This window comes from Cucurbita moschata, unplaced genomic scaffold (genome assembly GCF_002738365.1).
Source record: "Cucurbita moschata cultivar Rifu unplaced genomic scaffold, Cmos_1.0 Cmo_Scf00030, whole genome shotgun sequence".
Taxonomy (NCBI): domain Eukaryota; kingdom Viridiplantae; phylum Streptophyta; class Magnoliopsida; order Cucurbitales; family Cucurbitaceae; genus Cucurbita; species Cucurbita moschata.
The window spans coordinates 1,301,255-1,315,646 of record NW_019268546.1 but is presented as its reverse complement, the minus strand read 5'-3'; the positions used below and the strand labels follow the sequence as shown (position 1 = coordinate 1,315,646).

Here is a 14,392-nt window from a genome sequence, read left to right as displayed (position 1 = left end):
TTTAAATGGGGAAGAATGTCACAACCTAACTATGAGAGAGTAGGTTGTGACCCTCACGTTGCGACAATAGAAGCGGCGACCTTCAAGTGGCGTCCATCCGGCCACTCGAGGGCCTAGACGAGTGTCATGATGCGACCGAGGAGAACGGTGCATCATCTAACACACCAAACGAAGTGGGCATTGAAGACTAGTTGAGACATAAACAAGATAGAGACATCGAATAGACATGAGGGGCAAAGATAGGCTTGTTGAAGGGCCGGGTAGGGCCTCGGGCCTTAACCTCAAAAGTTGGGATTCCGAAAGGAATTTGGGCATGCGAATCGGGAGTTAAGCCCGTCCATATGAAATATGAATGCTCGCCAAGTTTGGTGTCAATCAGATACCGGACGGACAATGCATGACACCGTATGACTGTTCCACCAAAATCATGTCTATGGAAGATTGAAAATAGCTCAAAATGTACTAGAGGGATACTATGGTATCAACTCTCCACCACCCTTGGGCCCTGTGGCCTAAGTGAGCTACCCTGTGGCACATACGTATGTCACTGTGTGGGCGAGCGTGTCGAGACGAGTGTCTCGGGTGACTTCCTTTGAAATAGGTTTTTGAAAGACAGTACCGAACGACACGGGTGTGCCGGTATTGCGCCCTAGCCTACGTGTTGAAGGTCGCTACATACACCCGCTATCCGGTACGGTATCCGTAAATGACTCGGCATGGGCACGGGAGGGCCAATGCCTCGATAGAACCCGAATGGATGGATGTTCGGGAAGCCCTGATGAGATGAAGAACACATGAGCCCATTCTCGATGGCATGACCAAGTGAGTTATGATGGCCGATGACATCCCGAGACTCGGAATGGTGTCAATGGGGGTCAAGATGACAAGATGAGATGCGATGTTGCATTGAGAGACCTTAGCCCGAGCAGAGGCAAGGTCGAGCCGAATGGCTTGGCCTAGTGTAGAGGCAAGTCAGATGTGTCGCAGACAATTGAACATGCACGCGCAGGCGGCGTGTGTGGTTGAACAAGCTTGGATTCCGCACAAGCGATGTTTGATTGACGAAGACAAACCTCGTCTAAGCTTCGACGAACCCACAAAGTCGAGGCGAAAAATATATATGAGGCTTAATTCCTCTTTAGGTTAGTCGTGAGCGTGTCAAGATGACAACGCCGCACGGTAAAAAATGTAGGACCGTGACACGCGGTGGGGCTCGCTTGCTTGCAGATTCAGGCATTGCGTGGTTGTTTTGCAAGATCTCACTTTAAATTCGTAGAACTTCTCCCCAGTTGTTGATGTAGTTGGATCTTCATAAATATATTAGTTGATAAAGTAGTAGTTGTTGCTCTTGTTTTTGTTTAGACACAATAATGAGACTTGTCAACCATGATATCTACAAAGGTATAGTTCGTGGTCAATCACCTACAACATTTTTTATTTGTGTGAATAAATAGTTCATTCCGTTCATGATTGATATTTACTTGAAGACTTCCAAATGAGCTACTTATTGAACATTTTATACTCATTTATGATACGTTTTTTTTAAGATAATACCTACTTTGGACGTTCTGTTGTTTTAGAGTCGTGAGATTATGAAACTATGTTTGTTCTTGGTTGTTGAGTAGTCATATAAATTTTGTTTTGTAAATTAGCTTAAAAGCTTACAAACCCACCCGCGCTTTAGCTCGACACAGCCCCCAATTTGTATGATGTCATGAAACACGACAAGCGTGATCCAACAAATGTCAACATAGGAAATTTGTGACTTTATCTTTGGCCTACAGTTTAGATGACTTGTATGTTTCATGAATAACACGTACTAATTGACGTACCTATGTATTATTACTTGTATGATATGATGTTGATGAACTTTTTGTGATGCTATGATACCATGTTCATGTTATTCTCTATGAGACACTCGACGAGTCATGTATGATAAGAATGAATGATATGTCATGTACACAGATGTATGTCTTATAGGAAGGTTATGTCATGAAAAATATATAATGATTGGAAAATATCGGGCTTCCTGCATGTTGTAAGTCACATGATATGACACACGCTCTTTTCTTTTTTCTTTAGTTTTTGACAGCATGAGTCTACACTAGCTGTGTACATATACGAGCATGCCTAGTGGGTTCATGCGTGAACCGTGTGTAGATAAGTATTATGCATCCAACCCTACCCGAAAAAGAAAGTAGAGCCTAAGGAATGGTCACGAAAAGTAGGTCCCACAACGAACAATGATTGCATGGATTACATTTCTCGGCTCCAACAATTGAATCACTTTCTAGATATTTTTTAATACTCAATCACATTTAATATCTTTTCAAGTAACACGATGCCCCATTTACGAATGACAACATAATCTAAGGATCTTCCACCAAAGTCTACACGAATTGAGTTGGGGTAAGGAAATCTTTTGAACTAACCCAAAATTTTGACGACCCAAACAACTCGAACAAACTTCACAACCTAACCTAAACCCTCTATTTTCAAGTTAGGTTGAGTTGAACTATCACATTGTTATTTTTTATTAATTTTTTTTATTTATCTCAAATTATATTACATTAATAACTAAAATCTCATGAACTCACGTATTAAATATATCAAATATTCACCAGTCACAATCTATCACTACCTTCCAGTAGAAAAGTCAAACATTCTTAATTTAAGAATAATTGAATTGAATATTAAAATATCATTGACCTCAGGTAAAAAAGTCAACTATTATTAATTTGTATAATAATCTTAGAACGGGAGCATGATGAGATTGAATTAGATTGTAACCTTATTTTAAAGTTTGACGACCGGAACGGAGAAAAAAAAAATCTAGCTCTAATTAAATAATTAAAAAAAAGGATAAAAAAAAGAGAGAGAAAGAAAGAGTAATTATCCAAGCCTTGTATCTTTCGTTTATTGTGCAAAGATCGACGTATCGACTGTTCCAAACCGACAGAGTAGTGCAGTTGACGACGGACGATTCATATTGTCTAAACGTTTCAGAAGGCAGAGAAAACCAAAATTGTGTTTTCGACTCTTCTCTCAAATTAATTGTTTCCATTGATTCCAAGAAAATACGTTTCGTCATCACCAACTTACAGATTCGGATCTGCAAATTTCGTTTCTCCATCTGATTTCCTCTCCAGTTCTTGCAAAAATTTGGTGCAAAATCCTATTATTTTGATCGTATACCGGGATTTAGGAGCCATTTCGGGTTTCTGGGGTTCTGGTGTTTGAATAATGTGGAGCTCGATAGCTAATTTTAAAGAGAATTTAAATAAGATAGCTCTCGATGTGCACCACGACGATGACGAAGAGGAATTCGCGATTTATGGCTCCAATGGAGGGGATGGTGATGTCTCTGTTTCTGATCGGAGGAACTCGCATAGCTTTGCTCATTCGAATTCGGTGACGCGGTCGCTGATTACGAATGGGATTGAGGATGCTCGTCACCCTGAGGTGCCTAAATGTTTATGAATTTGGTTTTTATTTTAGCTGAATTGTGGGAAGGTGCTGCATTTTGATTGGGGTTTATGAGCGCGTTATTGTGATTGGGGTTTATGAGCACTGTTACTTAGTTCTTAGTCATGATGCTCTTTTTATGTATATGTCTATGTTTCTTAATTTATAAACTCATCTTCCTAGAATAAGTTATTTTAGACTTGCCTATATCTTTATGCTTTGTTATCTTCGGTTTCCTTTTAATTGCATGACTTTAAATCATGTATGGTGTTTTCAATTATTGTGCTTCCTTGTAGATTGAACAATACAAAACGGAAATTAAGAGGCTTCAGGAATCTGAGAGGGATATTAAATCATTATCAATGAATTATGCTGCTTTGCTAAAGGAAAAAGAGGTATCAGGTTGCTCCTTGGAGTTTACCTTCGTACACATAGTTCTATTTTCATGTATTATGGAGCCATATCTAATGGTTTCTAAGTAATAATTATTAGATTCTATTGATGTTATTCTTAGCTTGCATTTTTCTATGATAAGGAGGGTTGTTACTGGCTAATGCAAAAGGAAAAGATTGTAGTGCCCTTCCATTGTTGGACAAAAGCATAAATGGCATGTGTTACTTACTTGCCATCTTACATGTTGCATGGGAGGCTTACTATTTTTCTATCTTGTCTTTTGTCATCATGAATCGACTCTCTATCTCTAATTTTTTTTTTTTTTTTTTTTTTAAAGAATCGTGCTTGCCCTAAAAACTAGACTTGGAGACATGGTTTGAATACTTAGAGACCTTGGGCCAATGAGGCTGCCCCTTGGGCGCTGACTCCCTCTCTTTCTCACACGCGCTAATACTCTCCTACTCACTTTTTCACATGCTGGCCCACGCCATAGCTCCTTCATATATTTTATCTTTTATTGCTCGATCTTTTTATAATTAAAGTATTATTTTATTTTATTTCTATTTTTTACTCATTTTTTTGGGTAGTATCTTTTTCTTTATCTTTTGTTGTATTCTAATTTCTCTTTTTGACAAAAGTTATTATTGAAAATTCATTTGGTGTTATATAAGATAATTAATAATATGATTCTATGGTGCATTGTGTATTACTTTTTAGATGAATAATAGCAGGCTTTCTCTATTCTATTTGGGATGAAATGCAAAATCAACCTTGGACACGCATGGACCACAATGTTCCACTTGTTTATTATGTGTTGATGTAATATATTAAATACCCTTGGAAATTTATTGTTATTTCATGTTTCATTCCATTTGGCAGGAGTTAATCTTACGATTGAACAAGGAAAATGGCTGGCTAAAACAAAATTTGGACGCCACAAATTCACCTAGAGATGAAAGTTCCAAATCATCAGCAAATGGAACTAATGATGTGAAGGTAGTTATTGGAATGCTGATGAAAAATTATGAGCAACTCTTACAAGAAATTATGAGATTGATTGATTGCTATATATATTGGGCTGTGTTTGATTTTGTGGTCGTGTGTGTCAGAAACACTCATTTTTTTCAATGACATTTTCAATGTTATTCCAGTCCTTGATTCTGCTTTGATGCTTATGCTGCATGGAAAGATGTTAAACGGCATTTGAGTTTGTTAATTGACGTTAAATGTTAAATTTCATCTCATCAATGTTTTTTCTTTTCTCTCATTAATAAAGATGATACTTGAGGATGCGCCTTATCCATGGTCTCGTCTTAGGGTTATATTTATGTAGTTGTAGTGCAGAGTTTCTGCTTTTGGAGATTATTTTCTTTCTAGCTTTACATCATGTTCCTTTTCAAGTTTTTATTCCAAAACATGAATGTAGCTTCTTTTTTTTAATACGCTCTCGTGTATCATATATTGCTGTTTATTTTCTGTTGTGAGGTTCTGATATCCAATTGATCAAGTATAAGGTTGGGTCAAAGAAGTCAGTGACTACAAATAGGTATACTTTTTTTTATTAACTTAAGATAACATGGTTTAAATTGACCGAGTATAGTGGCCCATGATAAATTCCTCATGAGGTCATGTATTCATTCCCTAGACTGTAGGCTTTGTTGTGGCAAACTTACCATTTGTACCTCTTTTGACAATGAAATGATCGTTTCTTATTTGTTTTTAAAAAAGGTCTGCATGATGGTGGGGCTGGATTCTTTCCTGTTCAAGCTCTTTTTGTACTTTCATTTGTCTTAATGAATGGTGATTTTTTTGGGAATGATCATCTGGTCACCTACAGACTTTTTGTAGAAGGGAGGAAAATTTTACGAAAGAAAAGGAGAAGGCACACAAAAGGCCTATATCTGGTCTCCTGCGGAGTTTGAATATTATTGTCTTAGTATTACAGTCTTTTAGATATGGTACTGATGTAGAAAACATCGAAATATATGACCTTTCCTTAAACAAGTCATTAAATTTTAATTCTTCATCAATACAGTCATCATAGTTATTGGAAGTTACAAATGATGTTCCACTTTGAGAAAATTCTAGATGATTTTTGTCAGATTAAAGAAAGGAATATTTTATATTTTCCCGTGATGTTATTTTATGATAATATATCTTTTTTCCCTTCTGTTTAAAATGATTGTTATTGTAATTTTCTGGATATTTTGATAATTTTGCAGGGAAGTGATCAATCACCTAGCCAACTGCGTAGGGGGAAAAACCGACGTAATGGTATTATATCTAAGCAGGATGGAATTACTAATGGAGCTTCACACTCTGGAAAACTTGATCACCAGTGTAAGATGATACCAGAACATTCAACTTCACGGGTAAAGGATACGGTAATATCTTTATTCCCTGTTATAGTGAACATATATTCCAATTTATGCAGGAAAAAATTAATAAATTAACAGTAATCGTTAGGGTCAGGGAACAGAGGAATATTTTGTTGTTGTATGGGGACTTGCGGGGGCCTCATTCAGTTGTGCATAGGTCTTGTATATTATGGGAGAGTACAGAACTCTCAAGTGTCTGCATTTCTATGTTTTCCTCTCTTATATTAGGATACCTCAAAACACTTGCTCCCTATTGTTCTATCAGATTACTATTAAGATATTAGGAGCATATTAGTCATTAGTTAGGTAATTTGTTTAGGGTTTCGTTAGTTTTGAGTGTCTAGGAAGAAAGATCAATCCTCTTGAACGGTTAGAACTTTTGTAATTTTTCTTGCCAGTATTCTATTGATACCCTATTCAATTTCAGATTTAATAGTTTTTTTTGGCTTGGGTTTTTTTAGCATCACGATAGCATATCCCTAATGTTTTTAATTTTAGAAAATGAACCACTTATTTGAATTGATTATTTAGTTATTTGTTAATGATGAATGAACTTGACAAACAGATATATGAATGCCTTCTAGGAGCTTGCGGATTTGCAAGAAGGGAATATTGGATCACCACAAGATGTGCAAGCTACTCTTGAGTTGAAACAATTAAGGAAGGAGCTTCATCAAGAACGGGAACAGTTAGCAGATATGCAACTAAGATTACAAGGTTACATTTTTTCTCCTTGAAGTTTGAAAGATCTGTCTTTGCTATATTTTATATACACCTGCTTATTGTAATTTCTTCAATTGCCGTTGAGTCCCTGCTAGATCTGATTCATCTCCCTCTCTCTCTTACAGAGGAGCAAAAATTGAACAAAAAGTTCCAGGAAGAGTTGAACTCTCTGATGATGAACAAGGACAAAGTAAGTTTGAATTTGGATATTATTTATGAGTTTACTTGCAGTTGAATTTTCAAACTATATGTATACCTTATGCACAAGTTGTTCTCTTTTAGTTTCATGTTCATGTTCTGTGTGGAATGTCTTAGAAGTTTATTAGCTTAGTCTTTCCTGTGGGAATTGTTATTTCCTCTCTGGTTAGGATCCACAAGTCCCATGCATTCCCACTTGTCTAAGAGAATTGAACAACCTTGTTACTTGTTCTTCCTGCGGCTAGGTCCTAGAAGGTTCCTATCATCCTCTTAAGGATCGGGCACCAAAGGGATCGAACTTTGTTGGGGCTAAAGTCATGCTGCTGGCTATTTTCAAGACAAAAAAGAATTGTTGTGAATTGAATCACAGCTTCAAATGCGTAATTTGTTCTTTTTTTAGACACTAAAGAAAGTAATAGGAACTTGGGGCTCTCTTATGAGTGTTTTTTATTATGTAATGTGCCCTTAGAGCATAGGTGTGCCCCAGCATTCACTTGTCTGCACGAATATCTAGTATCACCAATATATGATTGGCACAACTCACACCCAACTGTTGAACTTGGAATGTGTCTTGCCGGCTTATTCTAGGTTTAGAGGATGGATTGAAGCGGGCTATGTCATTATTGGAAAGCTGATTTTGTTACTTTCTGGCAACTCCTTACTAGAGGTTAACTTGTTCTTTTGAATGTCGCTTGAAGATATATATGCACATTTGTTAGTAATTGTATATAATATGCCTCTTTTTTACGCTTGCTAACATGGTCTCTTTTCTTAAGCAGGCATCTTTGGAGATGAGCAACATTCTAAGAGAACGTAATGAGAAGAAATTAGAAGTAAAGAAGTTGCATGTTGAGTTGAATAGAAGAGAGAATACGAAGTCGGATGATAATGTGGAGGCATTGAAGAGATTAGTTGCAAAATTGGAGAAAGAAAAGAGTACTCTGGAGGTCGCTAACCATTTTTAGATTTTGGTTGGAATAAGTGAGAAGTGTGTTTTTTTGTTTATACAATTTTTTGTGTTCTCCTTCCTTAATATCAACTGCTTCCTGTATCTCATGTATAGATTGAAAAAAATGAACTTAAAGATACATTGGAAAAGAGCCGAAAATCCTCAAGTGTTGAAAGCCCATCAAGTTCTTTAGAAAAGGCGAATCGGCACCTAAGTGGTTCTAGTGAGGTAATTCTGATAAACATGATCTAGTAGGGTACCTAATCTGTTTACCAGCTGTTCAGATTGTTTGATTTCTCATAAAGTACTGCAGGTTGCTTGTATGTGCTAGATTTGCTTGCATGTACTGGTTAAATACATTGATAGTGACGTTAATTTGTTGTAGTTGATTTTCTATTTTTTGTCAAAATTTTCTGGATGGCCTTTCTTATTATTTTCATTGTTTTTTTTTTTTTTCTTTTCTTTTTAAAGTAGAAATTAGGCCCATTTGGAATTCCCCCCGGAAAAGAAGATACGGATCTATCATTGCAAAAATTGAAGGAAGATTTGAAGGATATACAGCAAGAGAGAGACAAAGCAGTGCATGAACTATCACGTCTCAAGCAGCATTTATTGGAAAAGGTTTCCTGTCTTAACTAGTTTGTGGGCTTGATATTCGACACTGCAGTATGGTCATTTATATTAGCCTCTGAAGTTGCATTATGTGATATACCATCTGAAGTGCATGTTTATCAAGCTTATGATAATTGGCTTATGACCTTATTCTCTTTACCATTTATTGATAATCTTACTATCAGTGAAGGTGGGTGACAATATTCAAGTTTGCATTCTTTTTTCTTCAAATTAAATCTGTGATATGGTTATGAATCTGGACTGTTAAATCATGTATATATTATTAATCTTATCCAGTTCATTCTAGAAGTGGGATGATGCGGGGTCTGGTTGAGGTCACTGCATACAAACTCTTTAATTTATTTTTTAAATGGAGAACTGACATCATTGTTGAGAGATCTAATTATATTAGTGTCTATAATTGATTTTCAATTTTTCTTGGAAGAACGAACTGCCTATCATCAAACATCACTGCGAGTTCCTTAAAGGATAACTCAATTGTATTTAGTGATTATACTATTTTTTTTTTTCAAGAAAAAGGTAAATATGTTCAGATTGATGTTTTTTAGCTGATTGCAAATCAATTATCACGGTGCTGCAATGTTTTTGTTTATATTCTTTTCGTTGTGAGTGTTTTGGCAAAAGTTTGGATCTTTTGTGTGCTAGCGTTTATCTTTAGAACTTGCTTTAGCTTGTGTGGGTGTTATTGTTAATATTTTATTTCTGGAATTCTATCAAGGAATCTGAGGAGTCAGAAAAGATGGATGAAGATAACAGAATTATTGAAGAACTTCGGAAAAATAATGAACATCAAAGGGGCCAGATATTGCAATTAGAGAAAGCATTGAGTCAGGCAATTGCAACTCAGGAGGAGGTTGAGATGTATACGAATAATGAACTCCAGAAATCTAAGGAACTTATTGAAGACCTTAACAGAAAAGTTGCAAACTATATGAGTATTATAGATTCCAAGAATATTGAACTTTTGAATCTTCAAACTGCACTCGGACAGTACTATGCAGAAATTGAAGCTAAGGTAAAAGAACAATGAAATTTAATTTGAGTTTGTAATAACTTATAGGAATGCGCAATGAGCATCGAAGCATGCCATTATTTGCTTGTTTTATAATTTTATTTTTACTTTGAATTTTAGGAACACTTGGAGAGTGATTTGGCTCGGGAAAGAGAAGAAGAAGCTAAATTGTCTCAAATGTTAGAAGTATGTTGTTCTTACTCTGTCTACCATACTTCTATTAATCTCGTGTCTTAGTTTTATAAGTGGACCATGAAGAGTTCAACATAATTTCAGGGATTTAGTGAAATTATCAGTGTCATTTGTCAATTTATCACTTTCAGACTCTTAATGATCATCGAGACTTTCAGCACGATCATTTTTCACATTTGATATATTGTGGACTTACTTTTTTTGGATTAAGGATCCACATTGCCTCCGCAGTTAACTGATGAGATTTGACTGCTTAAATTGTATGATTGATGCTTGTTACCTTTTGTCCTTTTTTGTTCGTCTCATTTTTGCTTAATACTTTGTTTCATTATCCAGTTGGCTAACCAAAGAGAGGATGCATTAAAGAAGGAGAAGGAAGAAATTTTGGCAAAGCTATCATTTTCTGAAAGTGCATTGGTAGAATGGAGAAGCAGAGTAAATAAACTTGAGGAAGATAATTCAAAGCTTCGTCGTGCACTTGACCAGAGTATGACTAGGCTGAATAGAATGTCAGTGGATTCAGATTTTCTTGTTGACAGGTAAATCCTCAAATTTTTATTGGGAGTTCACACCCTTGCATATTTTTTCCAGTCCACGTACATTGCAGATGTTTGACATCCCCATCACCTTTAGATGCCCACACAAAAAGATTGTGTTAATTATAGATGGAGTATAATTTAAATCCTGGAATTTGAAACTTCCAGTGCATCTTTTTCACTAAATGCTCCGAAGTATAGACATAATAACTATAAATCTTTGCTTTCCACTTAGTGGTACACATTAAAACTGCACCTAGTTACCATTATTAAAGCAATGAGGAATCCAGTTGAAGCTAAAAATTTGTAGCAAAGAAACCTGTATCGTCTTGCCAACAGAGTGAAGTTAATGGTCCACTCCTTTAAAATCTTCCAAGCAAAGAGAACACCAAGCTTGTTTTAAGGCTTATCATATAGGCACTAATATATCAGCTGCATTAAGGCCATGAAGACGAGCTGTCCACAAAGAGTGTTTACCTTTTTAGGGTACTGGCCTTTTCAAATTGCGAAGGAAAGATCTGCTGTCAGGTTTCACAAAGACAAGCTACTAACTATTGTTTGGTTGATTAGCCATTATTGTTGCTCCAAATTGAAGTTCTAGCTATCCCCATTGTATCTGCTCTTTTGAAGGATCACGTGTACTTCATGAACTCCATCTTCTCTCCATATCGGGTGTTCTTAAAACTACTCCAATTATGTTTTTCCTGTGCAATTTGATCACGTGGAGTTCTAATGATTGTTGTGGAGTTTTGGCAGGCGTATTGTGATCAGATTACTGGTGACGTACTTCCAGAGAAATCACAGCAAAGAGGTATTATTATATGTATGCTTTTTACACAGTTCTCGTAATATAAGCTCCGTGTTTTTCCCCTGCATTCACTTTGTCTGCAGACGTGTGAACATAACATTACGTTCTTTTAGAGTTGACAAGTTTACTTGGTTCGTTGATTGGAATGACATTAGAATGGAAGCAAAGTTTGACTAGAATCAAAATCGTAATTGAAATTTATAACTGTGCTAGGTACAATTATGTTATAACTGTGCTAGGTACAATCATGTTATAACTGTGATAGGTACAATTATGAAAAGAATGATCGAAAAGAGCATAATTGTACGTTTTTGTTGGTAGCCAAATTCTCTGTGGTGGTTCAAAGGTTGTACTGTAGAGTCTAGCATTTTTCATAAACGGAGGATTGAAGCAAGAAAAATTTGGCAGCTTCATAATGGATCTATATTCTAGGGAGATCTCCATTTTAATTTTGAACTAAAGCTGTTTAAGAACTTCGACCACAACAAGTGGTCATCTTCAGTGGCTCCTGTTGCTCTGAAAAACGCCCCAAACAAAAGACACAGCTCTATGAGTATTTTTTTGTTGCGTTGTCTGAAGTCTTAATGCTTTCAGAATTCACGAAAGGTATTCCATAAAAGGATTTGCACATTTTGGGGTATCTATCCTTCCAAGCACCATATCCAAACGCACATTGAGGCTAGAAAATACCCCACTCAGCCTTGCACACTTTCATACAGACTCGTTTTCCCTTTCCAAATTTTCATCCAATCAGTTCTTGTGCTTTGCCTCTGCAGGTTTTGGATCTTATGGTCCGTATGCTTGGATTTTCTGAAGATGACAAGCAGAGGATAGGAGCTGCTAGTCAAGGTCCAAGCAAGGGCGTTGTACGTGGAGTTTTGGGCCTCCCTGGACGCCTGGTGGGTGGGATTTTGGGGGCAAGCTCTGCGGAGATGCCTGCTGATATGGCATCTGATAATCAGGTACATCACTCATAATGAGACAATAATCTAAATACTATTTTATCATCAATGTCTTATCTCACCCAAAATCCACTGAAGCCAGTATATGTGATTTCAATATACGCTCACATCAATACGTTAATGTACATATTCCAGTTTGCTATTCATCTATCCAACAAAAGAATGGTAGAATCATGGCTAGGGACCAAGCTAATTATTGTTTTAGTGTTCTAAGACCAATATCATTTTGAACCTTATCGTAATAGAATTTGATTTTGTGAATAAATGTAGCCAATGTTCTAAGCTTGGCTGTTCCTTTCAGTCCTTCGCAGATTTGTGGGTTGATTTTCTCCTCAAGGAAACTGAAGAAAGAGAGAAAAGAGAAGCCGAGGCAAGCCTCAGGCTTCAGGAAAAACCCCAGCTCAGCAGTCCGAATGTCGACGCTACTGGTCCAAATGGTTCGACATCTGATTCTTCTTCAAGAACACCTTTTTCTTCACATCTTCAATCAACTAACCGTCCTTTTGGTGGTGGTGATATTCGGCTTTCAAGACATCACTCGGATTCTGAGTTCTCAACAGTTCCTCTCACATCATCTGAGAACACACATAATTCTAGACCGCTCCCAAAATACTGAGATCTTCTTCTTCCATGGGATTTTGTAATTAATAGAAAACTACGGATTACTGTGTTTGTTAATGATGATAAAGCCCTGTAATGTTGTTCAATTGATTCTTTTACATGGGAGTGGTTTGTGTTCAGTTCACATGGTGCTGTAATTGTTTGTAAGGCTATAAGTTTCTGAGCTTCATGTTTTTGTATCTTGAAATTCCATTTGTTGGGCATAGAAAGGAATAAACACGAGTTTGTCCTTGATTTGTTTCAACATTTTGCTGTATCATCCACAAAGTTCCATGTGAACTTCAAGTTTCATTAACAATCCTTAACACAATTCTTGAGTTCTATGTTCTGAGTTGGCAACTTTTGAAAATGGTTTCTTCTATTTGAGTCGTTTGATTGACATTTATTATAAAGTAAATATAAATAGAAACTAACCATGAAAATCTAGTATAGAGAACTTTGTCTCAACACATGATAAAAGACAACAAAAATGTACAAGACAGGTCTAACATTCTCGATCTCTCATGCTATCGTCAACAACCGGTACCTCTGGGTTCTAGCTACAAGAAAGATAAGAGTAGCATGAGTGAATATATAAACATACTTGATAAGTAGCTCAGTTATAATCCATGAAAGTTATCTTTAAAACTATCTGAGAGCTATCCAAAATGTTAACCAAGTTTTTTAGTCTTGATTTTATGCTACAAGCAAGACTCATTTAGCTGTCTTCGTTCAACGAGTTATGCTAAACACTAAACTTAAGAGACTTACCGTCAGCCACCTTCGGGCCTCCTTGACCCATTCCAGATTGCAAAAACATTTTCATTCGATATTCGCTTCTCATTGGCTTATTAGGGTAGCTTGACTCTTTGACAAAAGTAGGTGTAGCGTTATCTCATTAACATTTACTCGTGTACCCTTCATAGCAACCAACCTCATACTATCATATGATTTGTAAGTAGAACTAAATTACCTTTCTCTGTACTCTAGTTATCTCACTTTCCCTCTAGTTTAACTATTTCTCTACTGATTAAATTAAGTCATCTATGTTAGATGAACACGACTCTTCACAAGGGTATGATATTGTCCACTTTGAGCATAAGCTCTCATGGCTTTCCTTTGGACTTCCCCAAAAAACTTTATATCAATAGAGAAAGTATTCCTTGATTATAAACTCATAATTATTCCCTAAAGTGACAGATATGGGACTTTCATCCAACACTTTCTTATTACTGAGAGGATGAGATCTTATTCAACTCTCGATATCAGCGTTTACTTTTCCTATATGGACGGAAGTAAATTATATCTCGTGACATCACATTCTCAACTCTATATTTGGTCAAATGATAAGACTTATTGAATTGACAACAAAGGACAAGTCCTAACCGATAAAAAGTTCGTAACTCGGTTAATATTAAGATTGAATCGAATATTGAGTTGTCTAGTTTGAATGGATGTAAATGGGAAAGTAAATATTTGATTAAAAAGTAGAAGTACTTTTTAAGCTTTAGAATACAAGAAATTGATGGGGTTGGATGAAACA

General features: G+C 36.3%; 1 protein-coding gene across 2 annotated transcripts; it reads left to right on the top strand.

Moving 5' to 3' along the window:
• The first annotated feature begins 2,948 nt into the window (after positions 1-2,948).
• Positions 2,949-13,129, top strand: LOC111464414 (golgin candidate 3-like). Of its 2 annotated transcripts, none has more exons than XR_002714029.1 (15): positions 2,949-3,462; positions 3,762-3,860; positions 4,738-4,854; positions 6,081-6,242; positions 6,821-6,953; positions 7,085-7,149; positions 7,937-8,104; positions 8,221-8,334; positions 8,581-8,727; positions 9,458-9,754; positions 9,872-9,937; positions 10,280-10,482; positions 11,236-11,290; positions 11,609-11,924; positions 12,064-12,152. XR_002714029.1 is itself a non-coding variant. In XM_023108612.1 (15 exons), the coding sequence occupies exons 1-15, from the start codon at positions 3,244-3,246 to the stop codon at positions 12,863-12,865; spliced, it is 2,346 nt and encodes a 781-aa protein (XP_022964380.1). In that variant the 5' UTR covers positions 2,952-3,243; the 3' UTR covers positions 12,866-13,129. The 2 variants fall into 2 exon arrangements, 1 of the variants encoding a protein (XP_022964380.1); XM_023108612.1 differs by lacking the exon at positions 11,609-11,924 and adding an exon at positions 12,551-13,129 and having other exon boundaries at positions 2,952-3,462; positions 12,064-12,249.
• Positions 13,130-14,392: the final 1,263 nt, after the last annotated feature.

What these genes read in the sequence shown, in the direction of transcription:
- LOC111464414 (XM_023108612.1), top strand. Translation starts at nt 3,244, where the DNA reads ATGTGGAGCTCGATAGCTAATTTTAAAGAGAATTTAAATAAGATAGCT. An exon ending in AAGAAAAGAGTACTCTGGAG is followed by an intron (nt 8,105 to 8,220) that starts GTCGCTAACCAT and finishes TCTCATGTATAG; the next exon opens with ATTGAAAAAAATGAACTTAA. An exon ending in AATTGTCTCAAATGTTAGAA is followed by an intron (nt 9,938 to 10,279) that starts GTATGTTGTTCT and finishes TTCATTATCCAG; the next exon opens with TTGGCTAACCAAAGAGAGGA.